Genomic DNA, 23,601 nt, shown 5'->3' on the forward strand with positions numbered 1-23,601 from the left:
AATCTCTCAAATCTGAATCTAATCAAGGCCCTAGATCTAATTATCAGTTTATAGGACAACAAAGTAAAGGATGCAGCAGACATGAAATCAGCAAAAGGCAAGCTGTGGGGAACTAATGGACAAAGGACCCCACTTTCTTCAACAAAAAGGTGACATGGAGGAAGAACCTAGAGATCCAGAGACTTGAGACATACCAACCAATTACATTGTATGTACTTTCTTTGGGTGCAGATTCAAACAAACAAATTGTGTTAAATAATAGAAGAGTATTAGGAGAAAGTGAATATTGACCATATAGGTAATTATTGTGAGGAATTACAACTATTATTGTTACTATTAGGAGTGATAACAGTATTTAAGATATCCTTTTATTGACATATTGAAATTTTTATGGATGAAATTATATATTTGGGGTTTGCTTCAAAATAATATGAGGGAGGATTGTGCAGTGGTGTAATTGCAATAAGCTGGCCACAGCCTGCTAACTGCTGGAGCTGGGTGACAGGTATGCAAGGGTTCATCATACTATTCTCTCAATTTGTGTATGTTAGAACATTTCTATAATAAAGAGTTGAGAAAAATCTTTTTGAAACGGCACCTTTAAAAAGTTTCAGGAATTCTATGAAAGGTAAAGGTGCCTTCAAATTAAATACACAGCAGAAAGTTTCTGCTGCTTCTAAGTCGCTTCAGTCGTGTCTGACTCTGTGCGACCCCATAGACAGCAGCCCACCAGGCTCCCCCGTCCCTGGGATTCTCCAGGCAAGAACACTGGAGTGGGTTGCCATTTCCTTCTCCAATGCACGAAAGTGAAAAGTGAAAGTGAAGTCGCTCAGTCGTGTCCAACTCTTAGCGACCCCATGGACTGCAGCCTACAGGCTCCTCCGTCCATGGGATTTTCCAGGCAGGAGTACTGGAGTGGGGTGCCATTGCTTTCTCTGAAGTTTCTGCTACTACCTGACAATTAATTTTCTTATTCAAGATAAAATGTTTAAATCAACATATCAACCAATACAATTGCTGCAACTCTTTCCTTGATAAATTAGATTACCCTGAATAAAGATCGAAAGTTTATAGATTTTCATAACCAACCACCATATACAAAAATACATCAGGGCAGGACTTCTCCAGTGGTCCAGTGGTTAAGACTCCCTGCTTTCACTGCAAGGGGCACAGGTTCGATCTCTGGTCAGGGAAGTTCTGTGTGCCACGTGGAGTGGCCAAAAAGAAAAAACACCAGGGTTACAGAAAAGCAAGTTCAAGCAATTTGCATCTGTCATTTGAAGCTAAAAACGCCTCCTCAGAGTCAGAAAGGATTTAGCAAGCATTTACTGAATACCTACCATGTGTCAAGCTGTCTGGCACACTTCTTTATAAATATAATGCAATGTTTCTTCAACTGCACTCATCCATTGGTTGACAAAACTCAACTGAGTAACTATCCCTAAAAACATTCTAGAAGTAGAAATGCGAAGCGTACAAATATCAAATGAGTTTCTGCACATACAGGTGTGTCTATGTGCATAACAAAGAGATGTATAAGGATACATGAACACAAAGTTTTCTTCGTATATACCAGGATACAGGTTTTTCCTGTCTTTTATATATATATATTTTTTTTTTTAAACCTTCTCCTAATGTCTACTAGCATTTTAATTGAGAAGATTTTTATATGATATCACTAGGGTCCCTAAAAATTACCAAAATGGTATAAAACATTATGAGTTTGACTTTCCCCCAGAACCATGTATTAATTATGGAATCTCTGTGAAAACTAACTGGTCTAACAAAGACCTTTATTAACTACAGCTCAGCTCATACCAGAGTAAAAAGCTAGATATCTTTTGTGCATTAACTCCATTTGTCTTTCTCAGTTCTATGATAAAAGTAAATATGCATGTATTACAGCTATTCAAGATATTGTCCCTGGGGCAAAGTGCACAAAGGGTTCAACGGGACCTCCCTGTACAGTGGGGGTTTTTTGGCAACTTTCTATGACCCTACAATTATTTCAAAACAAAACGGTGTTTCTTTTATGAAGTAAAGTACCCTGAAACTAACTCCATTCCCTGGAGATAGACAATAAGCAGATTCACTCTAAAAGCAAAGTTTCCATGTAGACAAATCCTACCAGTATACATAATCTCTGCATGTGATCTGATCTAATTATATGTATTTTACCATCTCAGTGTAAAGAGCTACTGAACAGCCTGTCAGAACAGTGAGAGATGGTATTTCTCTTTCAGGGGATGATCTCAATTTAGCAAGCCCTAGGGACATGATAATCACATCTGCTTTCCTCTGAAGCCCTTCATGACCACCATCGTCCCTACATCCCTCTGGGACTGGGCTCTCTCTGCCTGTGTATCTCACTCTTCCTCACACACCTGGCTAGCTGAGCACCTGCGCACCTTTTCTCAACTGCCGCTGGTTTGTGCACCCTCTTTCCTCAATGTGAGCTGACTGAAGACAGGGACCCTAACTGATTTGTCTCTGTATGCCTTCAGTGCCTTGTACAGCATCTTAGTAACAACAAGGGCTAAATGAAAGTTGAATGAAGACTAGAAGACAAGAAGGAAGGATGGATGGATGGATATGGACAGCCAGAGACATGAAGAGAAAGGCCCTCTTCTCCTTAACTACACATACAAGAAGATTACAAAAGCCATGCATTTCTTTCACAAGCATCCATCCTTGTTAGGAAACCAGGCCTCTCTGGAGGCCTCAAACCCCCTCACCAGGGACAGATCCTGTGAAAACTAAACATGGCTGCTGGAATTATCAGGCTGTCCCAGGCCTGAAACGGCAGACTCGTAACTGACTGAGAGTGCTGGGGACAGCAGTCTCTGAGAGAAACAGCCCTTCTGAGTGTGTGATGAAAGGCTAAGAGATGGGGGGAACCATTCCACTCTGTCTCCTAACCTCCTGCCTCAGAAATTCCAGCACCATGTGCTTTGAGCTGAGGAGTGAAGCAGGGTCAAATATGCACATTACTGACTTGGAGGAAGAGGAGATGGTTTATTGCAACGGTTCCAAGAACACAGGAGGCATTAGTTCTCTGAGCTCCAGCTCTGGAAGCACACCTAACATGGCAGGACACCAAGAGGTCAAGGTTCTCCCAAAGATGTGGTCCAATACCTCTCCAAATCTCCTTTTCCGCATCAGTAGAGGAATCTCAAAGTAATTTCCAAATGTAGAGAGAATGCTTCAGTGAGCACAGTACCAACTGCTGTGTAAATAGCCTCAACATACTAACAGGCTATGTCCCAAGGGTTAATCATGATTAACAATGAAGGTGACCATTTATAGAGGGTCTTCTATAGGTGAGGTGGTTTTTATACATTCTTGCCATGGGAACTCATAACACACTTACCCATAGGAATAATGGTATGATGGATGACCTGATTTGGTCCTCCCTCCAAGAAAGCCCATCTAATGCACAATAGCCCTGAGATATAGTATTGTTATTACAGGACCCAGTCACAACACTATTCCAGTGTCTGACAGGAGAAGCACAGCACTGAGAACTCTCGTGTGCAATCTGGAAGCCATAGCAAATGCCAGTCTCATGGGGTCAAGGACACTTCCTGCTGTCCTGCCCATACGCATCAGGTGGCCTATGTTAGCAGAGAATTTCCTTATCCCAAACCAGAGAATGTAGGAGTCTCAAGATGCTTCCTTTGCCCCCAAGTCAGCTCCTCTCTTTCCTATCATAGATCCCAGGATGGAATGAGGTTCAGGGGTAGGGGCCCCAGACTTTGGACACCACTGAGCCGATCAGTCAATGCCACTGAAACACCAAGTGAAGGAGGTGGCCCTAGCACGACTCCAGAAATGGCTTTACCTCCACACTAGGGATGTGCCCAGTCATGCCACTGGTTGAATAAAAAGAGACACAACTAAGTGGCAAATACCACTCAAGTCAGACTTTTCCAAATGGAAAAGAAAGCAATTTAAGAATTATTTTGACAGGACTGAGCTGTCCTCTACTTGTTAGGAAGGAACGTCTGCAGCCCCCACCAGTGCCAAAGCGTAGTGACACAGTCGCGCCTCTATAACATTCACACGCACGACTGCGGCTCAAGACGGCACAAGAGGTACATAGACGCTCACATAAGGAAGTTGGGTTAGCGACTGGGAGAACAAAGCTTCCCGGGCCTGACCTTTTGCTCCGTGAGCTGGAAAGGGCAGCAGAGAAGCTGGAGGGAGGAGAGCTTCAGGCCCTGGAGAGAAAAAGACCTGGAGTTCGTTCTCACCATTGCAGTAGGACACGCGTGCTCACCTGACGTGGGGCTGGACCCTCAGCTGGCTTGGCCCACGTGTGTCCTGAACATCATTCTTCTCCCCACCAATGATGTTGTGTGTGTGTGTGTGTCGTTTTCTCTAAGTTCCTCAAGAGACGCTGTGAAATATCAACAATCTCATTTGATTCATCTTAAAAATAATTATCAACTTGCAGGGAGTGACACTTGAGAAGTATACAGAGGTACGGCAACCTGGGCCATCCATGGGGGAGTGGGAAGGTCGAAAGTCACCTATCCAAAGATATTAATAGTGTGCGTCTGTGAATGTCACACACTTACAGTGATACACCTACTAAACCACGGTGGGTTAAGGCAGCAGAGCCAGGAAAATACTCATGAGCTTCTGTCACAGTCACTTAGCGAAGGCCAAGGAACAGAGGGGAGGCTACAGTGGCACCCGTGGGTGCCCCTACCCTCTCCTGTGTGGTGGGAGGACTTCCTTACTTGACTTGGAGAGCTGATCATCCTGGGAAATGCCGAGGTCATCTGACTCCCCTGACAGCTCCTTGATGAAGTTGGAAGGAAACATTCCAGTCTTTCCATTGAGAACACCTTCCCACCATCCTTCTTCTACCTGCACACATGTGAACAGAAGAACAGAGGCAGGACTCAGGTTAGACGTGGTGTTTCCCAGTTTTCTGTCCCCTCTGTATAGAGCCAAGTGCAAAGCTCATGCAGGGAGAGCTGCGAGACCCAAAGCTTCCAAGGGAACAGGGAATGAGACGGCAGACCTCACAGAGCCTCGAGATTCAGGCACAGGAAGGGGTTTAACCCAGGGACCATAAACGCAAGTGGAAAAGAATTAACACTTTATTTTCACTAACCTCCAACTGAAATTTGCCATCTCCTTTGACTGGGAATATAGGTAACATACCAGACTAAGAGAAGAACCTGTGATTTGACACCAACGAAATAATATTTTCATATCGCATCATAGATACTGTGGGTATTTCAAGATATCGTTTGCACTCATCACTACTTTGAAGTGGTGGTAGTTATCACAGCTGCTGGGAGACCTTGTTATTTAATGTATTAATAAGAAATTCTAACAAACAAGTACACATAGATTAATATACCACAATGGCTCCCTTGGTAATCTTATGTGTTTTATGTGTGTGCATGCTCAGTCATCTCTGACTCTTTGTGACCCCATGGACTGTAGCCCACCCGGCTCCTCTGTCCATGGGATTCCCTAGGCAAGAATACTGGAGTGGGTTGTCATTTCCTCCTCCAGGGGATCTTCCTGACTCAGGGATCAAACTCGCATCTCTTGTATCTCCTGCATTGGCAGGCGGATTCTTTACCACTGTGCCATATGTGTTTTATATTATGCATATGTTGCTAGTATTTAAAAACTGAGAATGGCTTTCCCAGATTACCAAAACTAACCAGACAGCCTAACAAAAACTGCTTAAGAATCTATGGAATAAGAACTTGATCAGAAAGTAGAAGGACCCTCTGCAGGTTTCTGGAAGGTTTCAGATTACCCTGAGATGAACTGATATGGGATGAAGGGAGGTAGGGAGGGCAGTCAGACTGCAGTGACCTGGGTGGGAGAATGAAGGCTAGATCTGGGGAGGGGCGACAATGAACAAGGCATGGACAGATTTGAGGATCTATGAGGGATCTGCTGGTCTGCAGCAACCAACTAGCTGAGCTGAGTGAGAGAAGGGTTAAAAAAAATCATCCTAAGTTTCTGTGATGAAGCCACTAATAGAAGAGCAGAAGTGAGAACTGTGAACTGGCTTCTTGGAAGAAAATAACAGAGCATTTTGAGAACTATGAAGTATTCAGTTACCAGTAATGGTGTGGTATACTAGAAAGAGACCTAGAAACTTTGAAAAAAAATTTTAACCATGTGCACATATTACCTACTCAAATCAACAAATATAATTTAAAAGCTTAAATAATTAAAACAGAAAATAAAATTAAGAGTCAAAAGCCCATTCAAATCATATTCTGAAACTTAGCAGTTGTGTGATCGTTCAGATTTCCTACTGACTGAACTCTGACTTTCCTATTTGCACAACTGCATGATGGGTACACTTGATGTGTTAGAAATAGATGTATTATGATACTACACTAGGGGCTAGGGACACAGGACTGTACAGGACATGTTCTTTTTTTCCCCTCAAGAAGGTGACAATCAATCAAGGTAGAAAGGGCATGTGGTTTAAAGATGGCAGAGGGTGGGAGTGACAAAAACCTAGCAAATGCAAGGTAAAGAGATAAGAAAACACCATGACCTAGCACAAACCAAATGTGTTACACAAAGTTGAGCTCATCGAGATCTGGAATGCTAAAGGAAGACTTGGAGAAAAAAAGGAATCAAAGTTAAGGTTGGCCTTAAAGAGTAGAAATATCAGGTATAAGTAGGGGAAGGTAAATGCGAGATATTCAGGGGAACGCTGACGGAGCCTCAGAATGGAGACAACCAGAATGGCATTTAGAGCATGTGTTAGAGAACTCCTGGGATATCTAGACTCACAGAGTGGACATTACATCTGCGTGATCACAGAATCTTCAGGGAAGAATTCAGACAACAGCACTTATGCATGACTGTCCCTATTCAATACCAAATCACAGCATTTAATAGCATTTCCGCTGAACTCATTCCATGTTTCTATGTCAACTCTACTGATACGTATTATTCTTTCAAGGAGCTTTTTATAGGATTAGAATGGTTAGGAAGCTTTGTCATAACCCTGAATATAAACAGTTGCACAATTTGTAGCATGGGGTCCTTTGTGTTTGTCCTGAATAAGGAACCATAAAATGACCTTCTTTCTCCCAGAAATCGCAGGGCAGGAGGGAGAAACCAAGGGCACGGACCGCAAATGAGCAGCTCCTGTCGCCATCCCCAACAGTGCAGGGCAGCTGGGCCAATTCTGTTTTATTCACTTTGACAGTATCTAAAATGCTCCCGTTCCAGTAATAAGCGGCTCCAGCTCGAGATCCCTGAAGGAAGTGCTCCTGATGTGTGGGCTCGGCAGGCTGCCTGCTGGGAAAACAGGGGTGTCTTCACCTCACCACACCCCCATATGCCTGCAGCCCTGTCACAGCACAGTCTGAAAGGAGAGGCCAAAAGGGAACTGGCAGATGCCTATCATTAGCCTTGCAGCGCACAGAGGAGCAGACAATCAAACCACCGCTCATTGCCCAGGGGGGTACACTTCCCATTACAGGCGCCATGGAGGGCGTGTCTGTACCCAGCAGCAGAGAGAGCTGCTCAGTGCTATTTCCTCCTACAGACTACTGCTCTGTTTGCAAGATTCAGGCTGGAGATAGGAGACTAATGATCCCCACCCTCACATGATCCCTCTTCAGCGATATTCCAGTTTGACTTCCTGCAGCAAGATGAGGACACTGAAGCCCATGAGGATTACAGTCATTCATGAATGGTTGGATGGATAAATGAATGGATGGCAGGGAAATCAACCAGGAGAAATCCTCCATGGGGGGCTATGAAGCCCTGATTCCTCCACAAAAGGAATTTTCCCTTCTGTGAGAAGCAAAATGGACCAGGAGACCCTAACTATATTGCCCGCTGTTCTTATTAGGTAACACCACACTCAGGCCTGTGTGCCCCTCCCAATTTCACCAATATTTAATGAGCACCTATTTTGCATTGCCCTAGGACCTCAGGACAGATTCATCAGTGAACAAAACAAAGATTCCATCCTTGAGAATCTTCTACAAGAGTGGAACATGCAGAGTCTGCACACCACCTGCTTAGAAATCAGGTTGCTTATGCTTATGTTTCTATATTTAAAGAGAGAAAGGAATGCATCCCTTTGTAATAAAGTGAGGATTATGGATGTTACCAGGGGCTTATGATTTCTTTCCCAAAGAAAGTATTCAGGTGGGACAGACACCAACCTTCTCTGCACCAACACACAAGTATCAGCAGGCTTCTGCAGGCCTGGGCTTCCAGGCTGAGAACAAACCCCTTGTACCTCCAAGACCAACCCTGCCAGCTTTGGAGCCCACGGCTGTGTCCCAGAGCTGGGAGCAGGGCAGCTTTACATGGCAGTGTTTGAGAAAGAAAGATGCAGTAAAACCACTTAGACCATTGTGTCTGTGGGCCGTGCACTTCGTAAGTCTTCACAGTCACCAGCATCTAAGTGGGTTCAAGGCCCATGGAAGTAGTTTTCAGCTCTTAGCCCTGTTCCAAGTTGCAGAAGAGGCTGGGAGAATTACACCTCCATCTCTAGCTCCCCAACTCGTATAAACATTAGCAACATTTTCAAAGCACTGAAGGGGATGCCTGGGAATACAGAGGTGACCCCAGTTACTCAGAACACAGGTGCATCGATTTTACTGCATGTTGCTTCACTGTGCCTCACAGATACAGCATTTTTTCAAACTGAAGGTGTGTGGCAATCCTGCCTCAAGCAAGTCTATCAACACCAATTTTCCCAACGGTATTTGCTCACTTTGTGTCTCTGTGTGACATTTTGGTAATTTTTGAATATTTCAAACATTTTCAGTAGTATCATATTTGTTACACTGATCTCTGGTGATCTTTGATGTTACTGCTACTACTGCTGCTAAGTCACTTCAGTCGTGTCCGACTCTGTGTGACGCCATAGATGGCAGCCCACCAGGCTCCCCCATCCCTGGGTTCTCCAGGCAAGAACACTGGAGTGGGTTGCCATTTCCTTCTCCAATGCATGAAAGTGAAAAGTAAATGACCCAAAAGCTCACATGATGGTGAGCATTTTTTTAAGCAATTTAGACATCATACTATTGTATACTTAATAGACTATAAGATAATATAAACATAACTTTCATATGTACTGCAAATTGAAAAATTACTGTAACTCACTTTATTGCAATATTTGCTTTAGTGCAGTGGTCTAGAACCCAACCTGCAATGTCTCTGAGATATGCCTGTAGTTCCTACATTACTGTTGAAGTTTTCCCTCTCAACTGTACCAAGGAGGGGAACAACAGATTCACCAAGTCTAAAATCTACTTCAGGGTATAAGCAGCAAGACAGGAAAGGTCCATTTAAGGGTTGCTATAGCTTTTCACATCCAATTGCCCTTTGTTACCCAAACCCCAGTCAGAAGTATACCGGAGGGGACTTTCCCAGTGGTCTAGTGGCTAAGACTCTGTGTTTCCAATGTATGAGGCCCGGGTCAGGGAACTAGATCCCACATGCCACAGCCAAGAGCTCGCATGCTGCAACTAAGATCCTGCATGCCACAATGAAGACTGAAGATCCCAGTGCCACAACTAAGACATGGTACAGCCAAATAAATAAATGTTTAAAAAAGCTCACTGGAGAGGCCAGTGTGAAGGAGAAGGGAAGCATGGGGGAGGGCAAAGCTCACAGCAAATGGGTACTTGTGTTTCATTGTTTCAAGAGCTGTTTTGCCATTCTTCCCAGAAAGAAACATGGTTACAAGTTGAGCTCTAAGGAAAGGCCCACATCTCAAGATCGCTCAAATTTTCATCAAAACTTATTAATACTTGGTAGTTTCTATGTTTCTGGGAATGTACCCATTTCTTCTAGCTTGGCCAATGTGTTGGCATATAATTGCCCATAACAGTCTCTCCAGTTCAGCTCAGTTCAGTTCAGTTGCTCAGTCATGTCCGACTCTTTGTGACCCCATGAATCGCAGCACACCAGGCCTCCCTGTCCATCGCCAACTCCCAGAGTTCACCCAAACTCATGTGCAACTTATGATCATCTATATTTCTGTTGTATCAGTTGTAACTTCTCTTTCACTTCTGATTTATTTATTGGAGTTCTTTTCTCTGGGTGAATCTAGCTAAAGAGCTGTCTGTTTTATCTTTCCAAAAAACCAGGTCTGAGCTCCGTTGATCTTCTCTATTGTCTTTTTAGACTCTACTTCATTTATTTCTGGTGATCTTTGTTATTTCTTTTCTTCTACTAACTCTGGAAATAGCTTATACTTTTTCTTGTTCCTTGAAGGCCTTATGCTAAGTGAAATAAGAGAAACAATGAACAGCATAGTGAATATAATTAATAACACTGTATTGTGTTTTTGAAAATTGCTAGGAGAGATCTTAAATGTTTTCATCACAAGAAAAATATTGTAATTATGTGTAGTAACGGATGTTAAGTAAACTCACTGGAGAGATCTTTTTGCAATATATACATATATCAAATCATTTTGCTGTACACCTAACATTAGTATAGTTATATGTCAATCATGTCTCAATTTAAAAAATTTATTCAGAAATGATTAAATGAGAATTACAATAACAGTCATTTCTCCTACCTATGAGAGGTAGGGGGAAATATTTTAGAAATTTTTTTAAGCTAGAAAAGCATCAAGATACTTTTTAAAAAGTTTTTAAATTGAGATATAATTCATTTAAATTTACAGATCTTAATGGTAAAAGTCAAACAGTTGTGATAAATGCATGCATACACCCATGCAACCCATACTTCTATTAACATACAGAGCATTTCTATCGCTCCAAAAAATTTCTTTGTGTTCCTTCCTAGTCAATCTACCTCCAAGCAAGCACTAATCTGACTTCTATCACCTATGATTGGTTTTGCCTTTTCTAAGAACTTAATGTAAATGTGCTTAGACATGGTTTTACCCTTTGAATACTGCTGAAAAAATACAAATTGTTTCTGGAAAACATTTTTTCTATTTGTGGAATTTGTGGGAAAAAATATTTTTGAGGGAACCACTTTCTGAAGCCATAAATACCTACATTATTTTCTATTTCCATTGCTTTAAATAACCATACTTGTTGATCTGGGGACATGGGAAGCTGGTTGTGCCAACTGTAAAAAAGCGTTATCTAGGTTCTAAATGCCCAAGTCAACATTTTTCCCAAATTGCTACATCTCTTTGTCTGATTACCTCTCTGGGCAGGACCATACCAAGAAGAAGTTGATTTTTATCCCCTCCCCTTATTCTTCTCAGAACAAGCCTATTCCACATGAGAGGGGTCCCTCAAAAAAAAACCTATAGGGTAATGACTTAAGAAAATATATATGATACATATTTAAGACTTAAGCAAATGCTGTCCAATGAGAGAGAGCAATATAGCCACGATTTTCCTGACAGTGGCAAGGGTTTCTGGCACGGCTCTTACAGACATCCTTCAGCAATGCTTGAAAGTCCTATCCTTCAAAACAGCTACATATCAGATCCTGTTAACAGCTGAGCAACTTCAGTCAAGTTTCTTAACCTCTCTGAGCCTCAGTTTCCTCAGCTACAAAATACAAATACTGATCACACCTTCCAGTGATTTCTGTGATGACCAAATGAAATATCATGTATGAAGGTACTAGCACAGTGCCCTGGCATGTGGTAAATACCCTATAAACATCAGCTTCCCCATCCCATCCCACTGGCCTTCTCTGCAAGTGTAGAATGAAGGGTGGGGAACCTCTTGCCAGGGGAGCAGGGGCAAGTCTGGCTCTTATTTTTGTAAATAAAGCTTTATTGGAACACACACACAGAGACTGGCTACAGGTTAGTCTACAGGCTAGTCTAGACTGCAATGACCAGTCCGCCCCACTCCAGACAGAAATGTCACAACTGTGTACTTAAAAATGCCTACCAGGGATTTAGCCTGCTAGCTTTCCTTTTGGAAAGTGAAGTCCCATTAACTTCACAAGAACTTCTGTCCTCCCTGCAGGCCACTGACTGCTCCCCAGCCAGGAGGCAGAAGCACTTTCCTGAGTGACCTTCACTTTGCCAGCCCCACTCATCCCTGGACCGCCCCACACTCTCCATTTCTCCTCTGGCCACGCTGCAGAGACCCATCCAGGCTGAGCTGGTAACTTCAGCCAGAAGTGCTGCCCCCCTCACCAAGGGTCAGGGCCATGTCCCCCTAGACCTGCTCCAGTTCACTGCTCTTCCTGCCAGCACACAACACGGTTAAAGAGTACAAAATACGTAGGTTTGAAGACAAAAGGCTAGTGGTGAGAAGGAATATGATCGTAATTTGAAGGTTTAAAAACATGGTGCCAAATTAGGTATAGAAAAGACAGCTAAAAGTTTGGGAGGTGAGGGAGTGTGGAATTTTAGAAGAATTATTAATGCTCATTGCTTCCCTTAAGTTGTCCTCAATCCACTTCAAGGAAACCAGTGGTGGGACTTCCCTGGTAGTCCAATATTTAAGACTCTGTGCTTCCAAGGCAAGGGGCCCAGGTTCGATCCTTGGTTGGGGAACTAGGATCCTATATGCCACTTAGTGTAACACTCCTACTTCCAAAAAGTTTAGAAAAAACAGTGGGAATAGTAGAGGATGCATCATGGATGCAGAGAAGGTGGAGCTCAAACCAACAAATACATAGTTTAGGAAAACGCCCTGGCCCTAAAAGGCAGATGAATATACATTTTTAAGCTAAGATTACATGTGAAGATGGACTTCCCTGGTGGCTCAGAGGTTAAAGCATCTGCCTCCAATGCGGGAGACCCGGGTTCAATCCCTGGGTCAGGAAGATCTCCTGGAGAAGGAAATGGCAACCAATCCAGTATTCTTGCCTGGAGAATCCCATGGACAGAGGAGCCTGGTGGGCTACAATCCACGGGGTCGCAAAGAGTTGGACACGACTGAGCAACTTCACTTCACTTCTACATGTTAAGATATAAGTATATCATTTTTTAGGATTCTCTACCTGCTTCAACTGTTCTCAAGAACTGGTCGATATATTCAAAATCCTAGGAATTGTCTCTTAGGGGCAGGGGGGAAGTAGGGGCATGTGTTTGTATTTGTAACACTTTGTGTTTGTATTTGTTACAGCTTTGTAACACTGTAGAATTAATCTATGAATCAATTTATCAATAAAAATATAATCTATATGCACATACACAATATGTTATCTTTCTCTTGGCAAACAGATTGATACTATAGTATTGCAAAGCTATTACTATGGTCTTATCATAACCTGCTCCTGTGATTTAAGGGATTTTGTTTATTTGGGATTTTTATTTTGTTTTTAGTCTTCAGTGGCATTAGACAGTAGAAACCTACTGGCATTTATATAACATCTGTTATAGGAGAAAAGGACAGACTTTATAAGATAATGCAATATTAGAATAAACTTCAAAAGTAGGGAAATTAACTTCTGGTGATATAATTTTAAAATATGGATTAAAAGGTAAATGTTTATGCTTTGTTTTACAGAAATAGCAGAGGCTACCCAGTTAGTTTTCCTTTTTCCTACTTGAGGCAAGCCCAGGACGAAGCCTAGCACTGAACGGGCATGGATGGTAAAGAGGCTGGGCCCACAGAGGGTGGTGAAGCTCTTCTTCCAGGAAAGGAGAACACCAGCCCTGCAATCATCCCTCTCCCTTAGCAACCCTCACTTGGTTCCCCTGGAGTCAACAGACAGATGAGACTCAGCAATAATTCCAGAAATTTATTAAGAACTTTTATCTTGATTTGTATTTCTTACAGTATTATTACAACATTAAAGGGAAAACCATCTTCTATGGCAGATCCACTTTCAATTCTGGGGCCCTTTCTGTCTGCGATCACATGCATTGAGATAGACTTCAGACAATTATATTCAACTGCTCCTAGTGAATGTAATTTTGTGACTGATCTATTCATTTATTTTGAAAAAAAAAACTTTTCATACTTCCATGTATTCATTTACTTATTCAGCAAGCATTGATTAAAGTATGTGTTAGGTTTCAGGCACTATTCCATGTACTATGAATATAAAGATAGAGAAGAACCAGATCCCAGCTGTTGAAAAGCTCTCAGGTTAGTGGAATATAGCAGATAATTACAACACACAGTATCGTAATAAATATAAAGGTTTCTGTATTTACCATCTTAAAGGCTTCACAATCTTCTAGCTGGATAATATACCTTAATTCACACAACTATTCCCTTTCTTGATGATTTTTTCACTATCACAAGCATTGCTGCAATGAACATGTTTAACATATTTTTTTCTGTAACCATTTTCCATGAATAAATTTCTAGGAGTAAGATTACTGAGTCAAAGGGTATTAATTCAGATTTTTATAGCTCTTGATGCACCTTGCTAAATAGCATCAAACAAGGATCATAAAGATATACAAAGTCACCATTTCTTCTAATCACTGCCAAGGTCTCACCACTAAATATTGTTTTAGGATTTTCAAAAGGAGGTACCCAATCAAATTGTCTTAGTTAGATTAATTAGTAGCAGGTTAGAACACTTTCTCATGGTTCAGATTTTTATTTCCACTTGTGGGATGGGTGTTTATATCATATCTATCCTTTATCATTCTTATAATAGCTTCCTAATATATTTTCCTATGTTACATATATAAAAGTATTTCAAATTTTTTCCTGTTTGTTGCCCTCTTTGTTTAGCTAAACTCACTTCAAATCATACCAAGATTTTAACTCTTTTTTTTTTTTTTTAGTCACAATCGTTTATTTTTTTCCCCTGGAATTTCTTCCCTGGTTTCAGTCTTAAGAACTGTGCCCGTCTACCATTGGCATAAATGTTCTACTCTGCTGGCCATTCATTTTGCACTCATTCAGCTTTCAACAAATGTCTCCTATGTGTTGTGCTTGGCACCAGGAATAAAACATGATGAACGACATACTAATTCAAATGATCCAAAACTGGGAAACTGGCAAAAAGCGGGTTACTGCATGTCCTCCCACACTGGGAACCACACTGATTGATTCTTTAGGGACAAGTATCTTTGCTTGACACACTGTTTACTTTTTATGAGGAGAGTTTACAACTGTGTTAGTGCAGATGCTAACTGCTAGAAGACTAAGAACAAAGTGAATGAGTCTTGTCAGATAACCATGAAAATAACCTCTGACCAGCAGAGAGAGAGATTCATCCCCTAGAAAAGATGACCTCAGAGGTTCGTCTCACTGCCCTGTAGGATGCGACATAGTTTCGCATCTAACTTAGCAATCTTACTCAAGCTTTTTTCTCTTTCAATCATTTATAAACACTTTGCTCTTTCACCATTCTCTTTGAGTCAGCCTTACCATCTTGCAGATGCCCTCATTAATGAGTTAAATACAGCTTTGATGCATGCTCCCTTTATGTTTATACGAGAGTCCAGAAATCTGTCTGCTGGCATCAGCCCTGCCACTCCCACCCACGTCATACTTCACTTAACCTCCTCCTTGACTTCTGGCTTCCTAGTTTTTTTTTTGTTTTTAATAAATCATGGGTTTCTGTAACATTGAATGGTATGCAGCAAATGAAAGCAATTGGAAAACTATCACTATACACAGATACATATGTTGAATCAGGATGAATGATCAGATTCTAAGTGCGAAGCCCAGGATGCTCCCACCCTCAGGGAGTGGAGCCCCAAAATCCCATGCCAGGGTCTGGTGGGACATCTCACCAGCAGGCCTGGCTGCAAGCAGCTGGGACCACGCAGGGACAAGGTAATGTAGGGCAGTGAGAGAACAAAGGTCTCCAGCCAGGTGGACCTAGCTTCAACCCTCAGCCCTGCCTGTTATAGCATCTCTCAAGCCTCTTTCTTTATCTACAAAACTAAAGTGGTTATGAAGAGTCAATGGACCAATGTGTAAAGAACCTTGTCATGCCCATCACATACTAGGTCTTCTATCAATGTCACTTGTTTCTTTCCCTCTGAATCCTCAGTGCTCCCCATGACGAATACCGAATCCATCCTTTAAGGTGGATGTGGTCACTCTGGATACCAAGAGTCTATGAGTACTTGAAGCAAAGGAGGAAAGCTATGGTACTGGGTCGGCGTTAGCTAGCATGCAGTGAAGAAGACCACAGTTTTAAATGGTCTACATCTGCCCTCAGCGGGTTGGGAGGCACACCTCTCTAGAGGAATCTCTTCTGGAAGACTCAACCAGATGATGTCCCTAGTCTCTTGAGTCCTAACATCCCCCACAGCAAGGCCAACTAGCCACAGGTGGGTTCTGACAGTCCATGAGAGGCCCTGCACCCACCCGCCTGGCACACGTACCTCTCCCACCACCTCTATGATGTCGCCGACTTTCAGCTCGAGCTCATCATCGTTCTGCGGCAGGTAGCTGAATGCCACCTGGCACCGACGCCTCCGTCGCTCGCCTGCATAGGAAAAGGAAAATATTCAGATCCAGCTCTGGTCTCAAAAATCGATTTTAAAGAGAGGCATCCTAGGCATGCAGGCAAATTAAGCTGACTTGTCTCAAATATGCTCTCTGGGACATGGCTAGAGGCATGGCAGCTCTGGTCTCTGGGAAAGAGGCAGGAGAAAGCAGAGCAATGCTGCTTGGTCTTTGAAAAGCTGCTGGGTCAGAAAGGCATGGATATGAGAAACTGATCTGGTGGTGCAGAAGGCAAAAGCCCACCCCGAAGCGCTGGAGCACAGTGTTGCCTTAAACGGTTTTCCATGGACAGGGCTTTGTATTTGCTGCTGGTGACTTTTAATGAAAGCTGATGTGATAACAGTGGAGGGAAAAGAATGGTCTGCTTCTAATGCTAGCGAGGCAGAGGAAATTCTTCCCAAATGTGCAAAGGAAAAGATAAAGTATTCTGGCCTTTCTCTCACTAATCATCACCCTTTTAACATGCTGGAACTCAGGCTGATAAGCAAAGGCTGATTAGATTTCAGCCTACTCTTGGTACCATTCCAAATGCCCCACAGGGGATCAGCAAATCCACTTCGGTCCTCTTCTCTCTGTCCCAGGGGAGCCATTAGCAGGATCCCTGGCTGCTTACACAGAACCAATCCAGGAACATCAAGAGAAAAGCCAGGGCCACACTTTGCTTGACTGAAGGACACTCAAAGTCACAGCATCTCACTCCCCCAGTGTGGCCCCACTGGGAGGTCCTGGTTCAAAGCTGTTCAAATCCAGATGCAACTATCCACGCCACAGACATGCACTGTGGGGAGACAGAACATGCACATGGGGTGTGTGATGGGGCTTAGTGGGCAGAGACAGGCAGTGGAAGAGGCCCAAGCTGCACAGAAGTGGACCAGAGAGGGGCACTGAGACCAGCACTGCTCAGAAGCTCATCGCTCAAGGCTGACCACCTCACCTCATTCCTTCCTGCTGCCACATGGCCTCGAACGCCATAGGGATCAACGACTTCAAGGCCACACATTTAGAAGTGCTTACGTTATTTTTGGATACTGCTTACAGGGACTCCTTTCCTTTTCTAATCTTCCCTGAAACAGCCAGTTCCCACAGGAGTGACCAGTGGCCACACAGAGACCCCCATGCAATGTGATGTCATACAGAGGGGAGGCCTTGGCTACATCTGATGTGCTAATTGACATTTATCCCAAGTCAGTGGCCTAGTTTTCTCTGTTCCATATTTTTTTCTGCCCGAACCTCACTAAGGAAGAACAGAGCTGAACAAAGGGAAGAGGGCAGAAGTTGAGAACCAGCATGTCACCTAACCACGACTTTGGTGATGACGCGAAAACACTCCACCCCCTTGTGAGAAACCACAAGCTGCCTGGTCACCATAAGTACCAACACATGGCTCTCAAGCTGATTCCCAGGTGCCAAGTACACTGTCTGTGGACAGAGGAGGGCAGCCCCAGCTCTCCTAAGAACAGAGGGCTCACCCAAATGGCTCTTCCCAGGCGGGAAGTCCACAAGAGTCGTCTTAAGGACAAAGAACTCCACTGCTGTGACTCCCTGAGCAGTGGTTAAGAATCTGCTTGCCAATGCAGGGGACACAGGTTCAATCCCTGGTCTGGGAAGATCCCACGTGCTGCAGAGTAACTAAGCTCATACCACAACTACTGAGCCTGTGCTCTAGAGCCTGGGAGCCACAATTACTGAGCCCCATGCTACTAGAGCCCATGCTCCACAACAGGAGAACCCACCACAATGAGAAGCCCGTGCAGCGCAACTAGAGAGTAACTCCTGCTCGCCGCAACTAGCAAAAAGCCCATGTGGCAACGAAGAGCCAGCACAGCCAGAAATAAATAGAATCAAACAATTTAAAAAAGAACTCCACTGCTTTCCCTGGCTTCCAACACAAAGGAAGGTGAATCAAGCCCTCTGTAATACAGGATACAGAGTTTCATTCGAGCCACGAGTCCAGATGACCAAGTGATCGTGGCATCATCTCCTACTCCCTGTGCCTCCACTGCCCCCATCTACACCTCGTAAGGTGAGGTTCTATAAATCTTTAAGAGCTATATTTGTTCATGTTATGTTCAAAGCAAACTCTGCAGATAGAAAACTGAGCATGAAACAAGTAAATATGACAAATGTCTGACACCTCACACTCATAACCACAGAGGTCACCTAAGTTCTGACCAAAGTGACTTTAAAATAACATCTGAAGACCTATTGCTAGCTGAAGTCATAAAACTCAGTTATATGTAAATTCGTATCTTCACTGAACCCTTTATAAAAAGTAGCATCTAACCCAATACTATGTAAAGGGCGAAGGAGAGACAAGACTAATCCAGCAATCAGGACCTAGAACAGAATAGTATTTCTCTAGACCAAATCTTTCCATTGGACATCTGTAGAGCCCCACCTGGAATCAGAAAGAAAAGCACACTAACTAATCTCTCTCTGCCAGGCTACTCAATATTTCTTTCTTTTTGTTTTTTTTGTTTTTTTAATATTTCTTAAAAGCTTCTAAGGTTATTCAATTGGTGGCACAAAGACCTATAAAGCACACTGCCAACATACAAGACCAAGAAACGTGAGCCCTGAAACAACGACCCCCTCTGACACTGGGATTGTTTCTGTTCTTTTCTAAAGCACCTCTGACACCCATCACCCTAACTCACCCTACCAATCACAGCGGTGAAAAAGAAAAGAGCCAGAATGAGCAACCATCTTGGAAATGAAGCAGCTGGGGCTCAGTGACTTACCCAAGGTCACCAAGCTAGCAAGTGGCAGTGTCTCCTTGCCCTGAGATCAGAGCTCTCGCTCCAATGCTGGATGAACCAATTCAGGTCACATCTCGGCTCAAGTTCTCTGCAATCTGTACTTAACTGCTTCCCACAACATTGCATAACACAGCCTGAGGGCTTCTCCACAGCTTTCTCATTACAGATAACTCCTCAACTCCTGCACGGCTGCTTTCCATTCCTCAGCCTCTGCAAATTACTGTTTCAATCTTGTTCGCCAGTTCCACTCAACCTAAAACTCAGCTCAGGGGGAATATTTGACATTCGGAGGCACTGTATCTCAGTGGCTTCTGTCCATATCAAATTAAAGGAAATTTAAGAATGTCATTTGCCATGTTTTCCTTTCCCTGGCATTTCACTAATGTTTACTAGTTGGTCCTGACCTTCCTCAAAGAGGTATGCAGACAACAATGTCATCTCCTTTTAATAGCTAGTAGAAACTGGAGGGGAAAAAATGTATGACTTGCCCAAGGCTGTGGTTTGGAATCCTCCACACTCACAGCCTGGTCCACAGGCAAGTTTTAATACACTTCTACTGCATGTGTGTTTTTTAACTCTTTATACATAATTGAAAGTAATGAACACAAGTTTTATGAACATACAAGCAAAGGTACGGGGGCACACGGCTTACTAAAAAATTATGACTAAGGCAGACTTCACAAGGCATACTGGACATGTCTCTACTTTACTGCCATATTATATGATGGCCACAAAATCCAAATGCATGAACATGTACTCTTTTAGAAGAACACAGGCAAACACAGGTAGCAAGGCAGGTACCCTCAACTCCCTCATTAGATCTCATAACCACCTTCCATTCATGACCAGCTTTGCTTAATAAAATTAGTAACAGCTAACATTTATTAAGCACTTACTGTGTGCCAGAGACTACTAAGCAATTCATACGCATTAGCCCATTTGATCCTCTCACTGAACCTTGAGGGTACACCCTGAACCTTCCCTTTTACAGACAAGGAGACCAAGGAGGCACACAGAGACTATTTTACCAGAGGTCTCACAGCTAGAAAGTGCTAGAAGGGCCTGGGATTTTGAATTAGGATATGCAACTCCAGAGACTGCCTCCCCTGTTCTTAAGAAGAATCCCCGTCCATGAGCCTTGAGATTGCAGAAAGGACTCACTGGACTAACATGGTACATGGTTCAGATGTGAAACCAGGAAGTGACAAACCACGAATCAGGAGTATTTCCTTACAGCTGCTGAGAACTGGGGCCCATATTTTAATGAAATAAAACTGGTTGGATGGGGAGGAAATGTCATATATTCACATTCTCTAAAAATGAAATAGAAACTACAAAAGGTGCCAAGACCAAGTGTCAGAAATAGCACACACATCTATATTTTAGGGCTTTCCAGGGTCTTATGACATGTGAAAACTTTACTAGGTCAGTTCATTCAATGACCACAAAAATATAACAACAAATAGTGCAGTGGTTGAAAAAAGCCTTTGGGTCAACTGAAAACTTTCAATACTCACACAGCCTGTTTTTTTATATGCCACATCCTCCTTGACAGAACAAGAGTATAACTACAAGGGTTTAAATCACTTGATATTTTCAAGAAACTCACTAACTTAATGAAGGGAATCCTCACCACATGCCTAGAGAATGCAGCAGTATCCTAACACTGTTTTACAAAAGAGACAACATTTATAAAATCAAAGTGAAACATCATAAGAAGCCCCTAATTCTTATGGTCACTTCTGGCATTTTCTCCAGATAAGGCCTGGGGTCCACCTGTATCAAAACTTCGGCATGCAGGGCAGACCAACAGAACTGTACTCTCTGAGGTTGAGTCTAAGGGCTTGCATTTAAACCTGACTCTGCAAGTGACACTGCCCACAAAAATCTAAACCTCAACAATGCATGAGAACCACCAATTATAGGTGACCAAAGGAAAATACCTTGTGGGACCAAACACTCTCCCTTTGGGGGATGCTAAGCAGTAGTTCCCAATCTTGGCTGTCCCCTAAAATCGCCTGTTTCATAGTTTCAAGTTTTATGAAATTTCCCATAACTTCCTAAACAACAGCCCCTAAGGAACTAGGTCTCCAGAGAAAAATGACTTCTTTCAGGGCTTCCAGGGCTGGAGCAAAGAAAATACAAAGTAAGACTGGAATACGTGGCTATGACAAAATGAATGAAGCACTCTAAGCCTTGACGGGTAATTTCAAAAGGACACAAGGATGAGCTTGATGGGGCTTCTACTGGCCAAATATGGGACAATGACACCATGTACTGAAGAATTCATTCAGTTCCAAAAGACTCATGAGCCCATCATGATACATTCACTAGGTAGCTAGGTTCATAGCTAGACAGATGGGTAAGATTAGACAGGTAAGGATGGGCCGTGAGGGCAAAGCTCTCCTTTACAAAAGAATGTCAACTGTCACGTAGAAATGACAGGAACTGACAATCACTATCTTATAACCATCATGGCAACAACTGATTCTGACAATAATCAATGGTCTCTAAAACCACGGGGTGAAATCTTGTTGGGGATTAGGAGGATATCTAGACAGTCTCAAAGTATCTCCCCAAAGATTCATTGATTATGAAAGGAAATAGTCCCCACAGTATGGAGGAACCTGGAAGACAAGCTCTCAAAGTCCCTGTCATCAGCGATGGGACTAACTGACACCAGGTGCTGCCTCCTTACGTGATACGCTAAGAACGGTTACGATTGCCTACACAGTGCTCCTGCCCAGAACGTTTAGATGAAATCTGATAGTGAGGAAACATGCAAATTCAGATCCTGTAAATCCAAAATGAGGGACAGTTGACAACAGTGACCTGGTTTTACTTTTTAAAAATCTTTTCAAGTTCAATATCACATACAACTTTTTAAAGGTTAGAGGACTATTCTAGACGTTGAAACAGTAAAGAGATTTAACAACTAAATATAATGCAATTCTTAACTCGATTCAGGGTTTCTTTTAAAGGTTATAAAGGACATTATTGGAACAAATGGGGAAGTTTGGATATGGACTAATAATAGATAATAGCATTACATTAATGCTACATTTCCTGAGTGTTAATTCTACTGCAATTACATAGGAGAAAGTCCTTGTTCTGAAGTATTCAGAGATGAAGTGTCTTGATATTTGTAATGTACTTTCAAATTGTTTAAGGAAAAAATGAAAGATGTGCACATGTATGTGTATACACTTACATATAGACATATATGAGTGCACACAGACATACAGTGAGAGAAAGAGAGAAAGCCAATGTGGCAATGTTAACAAATGGTGACTCTAAATGGATGTTCATTGTACTATTATTACAACTTTCCTGTACATTAGAAATTTTTCTAAATAAAATATTTAGGCGGAAAAGAAAAAAAAAAGGATGCCTGGGCCCCACCTCTAGATTCTCTGAAGTCACTGGTCTAGGGTGCAGCCTGGGTATGTGAATTTCAGGAACTCCCTAGGTGATTCTAACATACAGCCAGGATCTAGAGACATCTAGACAGGTCAGTTGTCAAAAAATAAATGGGGGATTCCCTGGGGGTCCAGTGGATAAGAATCCACCTGCCAATGCAGGGGACACAGGTTCAATCTCTGGTCTGGGAAGACCCCACATGCACAGAGCAACTATGTCTACGCCCCACAACTACTGGCCCTATGTTCTAGAGCCTGGAAGCCACAACAAGAGAATGCACATCAATGAGAAGCCTGCACACTGCAATGAAGAGTAGCCTGTGCTCGCCACAGCTAGAGAAAAGCCCATGCAAAGCAATGAAGACCCTGAGCAACCAAAAATAAACTATTTTAAAAATCAGTGGGACTCTTCCAGACCATGCTATTTAGGTCCTATATTCAGTTTCTCCCAAAAGGACAAAAAAAAATTGTACTTATTTGGCAATGTCATCCTAACACATAACCCAGGTGAACGCTGCTGTGCTGGGTTTCTATTTCACAGGCCTTCGGGACCATTGTACTAAGCAGTTTCTAGCTCTGGAAATGTGCTCCTGGGGGCCGGGGGATGGAAAAGAAGGTAGTCTCTGCTATAATTAATTAGTGAACACTGCCAGGGTTGCAGCAATTCCCCAAGCTACTGAGCAGCATTCTGGATTCTTGAGGCAGCTGTTTTTTGATTCAGAAACATCAATTTACGCAAGGGGTCAGGTTTACTATTTTAGGACAGAAAAACAATACAAAGTGAAATATATGAAAGTGGAGAATCACCCATTTTACTCAGGACACCCAGTGGATTTTGGGTGCAAGGGAAGAGAAAACTGAATGACTGACTTTGTGGACCCAGCATCAAACCCTGTCCTGGAAAAATTCCCACGCATGCCCCTGTTTCCAGTGGAATGTAACTCAGAGGAAGAGAAGGCTACTTCAGAGGCTGATGGCATGCCAGAAGAAAAGGAGCTCATGGGTCTTTCTTTACAAATGACTCTTGGCTGTGGCTGGACTGTCGCGGCAGAAATGTACAGTATTTAATCA

General features: G+C 42.8%; 1 protein-coding gene across 8 annotated transcripts in view; it reads right to left on the reverse strand.

Annotated features, from left to right (window-relative positions):
- Nucleotides 1–23,601, reverse strand: part of SH3KBP1 (SH3 domain containing kinase binding protein 1) — a 333,390-nt gene that overhangs the window by 151,723 nt on the left and 158,066 nt on the right. For 5 of the 8 annotated variants that reach the window (XM_027533395.1, XM_027533396.1, XM_027533399.1 and 2 more), the window contains 2 exons: nt 16,229–16,332; nt 4,746–4,875 (listed from right to left, as the gene is read on the reverse strand). In XM_027533395.1, the coding sequence (XP_027389196.1) occupies nt 4,746–4,875; nt 16,229–16,332 (234 nt within the window). Of the gene's footprint in view, nt 1–4,160; nt 4,221–4,745; nt 4,876–16,228; nt 16,333–23,601 lie in introns of all 8 variants that reach the window. The other 3 variants (XM_027533394.1, XM_027533391.1, XM_027533393.1) reach the window with 1 other exon arrangement.

This window comes from Bos indicus x Bos taurus, chromosome X (assembly GCF_003369695.1).
Source record: "Bos indicus x Bos taurus breed Angus x Brahman F1 hybrid chromosome X, Bos_hybrid_MaternalHap_v2.0, whole genome shotgun sequence".
NCBI lineage: Eukaryota > Metazoa > Chordata > Mammalia > Artiodactyla > Bovidae > Bos > Bos indicus x Bos taurus.